This window comes from Egretta garzetta, unplaced genomic scaffold, assembly GCF_000687185.1.
Source record: "Egretta garzetta isolate BGI_Z169 unplaced genomic scaffold, ASM68718v1 scaffold381, whole genome shotgun sequence".
NCBI lineage: Eukaryota > Metazoa > Chordata > Aves > Pelecaniformes > Ardeidae > Egretta > Egretta garzetta.
Window position 1 is genome coordinate 102227 of NW_009258483.1, and position 294 is coordinate 102520.

Genomic DNA, 294 nt, shown 5'->3' on the forward strand with positions numbered 1-294 from the left:
AGGCGTCCACAGCTCTAGACACGGTTCTATTTTATTACGGCAAAGGTGAAAAAGCCACCTCGGCCCAACAGGCAACCAGTAAAATTTATCCCAAAAATAACTCGGTACAAAACAGGTCTGCTTCGGAATTAAAAAAAACCTTTACAGGAGTTTAAAACCTATCCCAGAACGCAAAAGTAAAACAAATCCCAGCCTCGGTATTAGTAGCCGCAGCCGCAGCGCCGCCGGGGAGCGTGGAGCCAGAGCGGAGTCCTTCCCTGCGCCCGCCGCCCGCTGCTTTAGCTGGTGTCCATC

General features: G+C 51.4%; 1 protein-coding gene across 1 annotated transcript in view; it reads right to left on the bottom strand.

Annotated features, from left to right (window-relative positions):
• Positions 1 to 25: 25 nt before the first annotated feature.
• Positions 26 to 294, bottom strand: part of ALYREF (Aly/REF export factor) — a 9938-nt gene continuing 9669 nt past the window's right edge. Inside the window, exon 6 of the mRNA XM_035900058.1 lies at positions 26 to 293. Within this exon, the coding sequence (XP_035755951.1) occupies positions 279 to 293 (15 nt within the window). The 3' untranslated portion in view covers positions 26 to 278. The remainder of the gene's footprint in view (position 294) is intronic.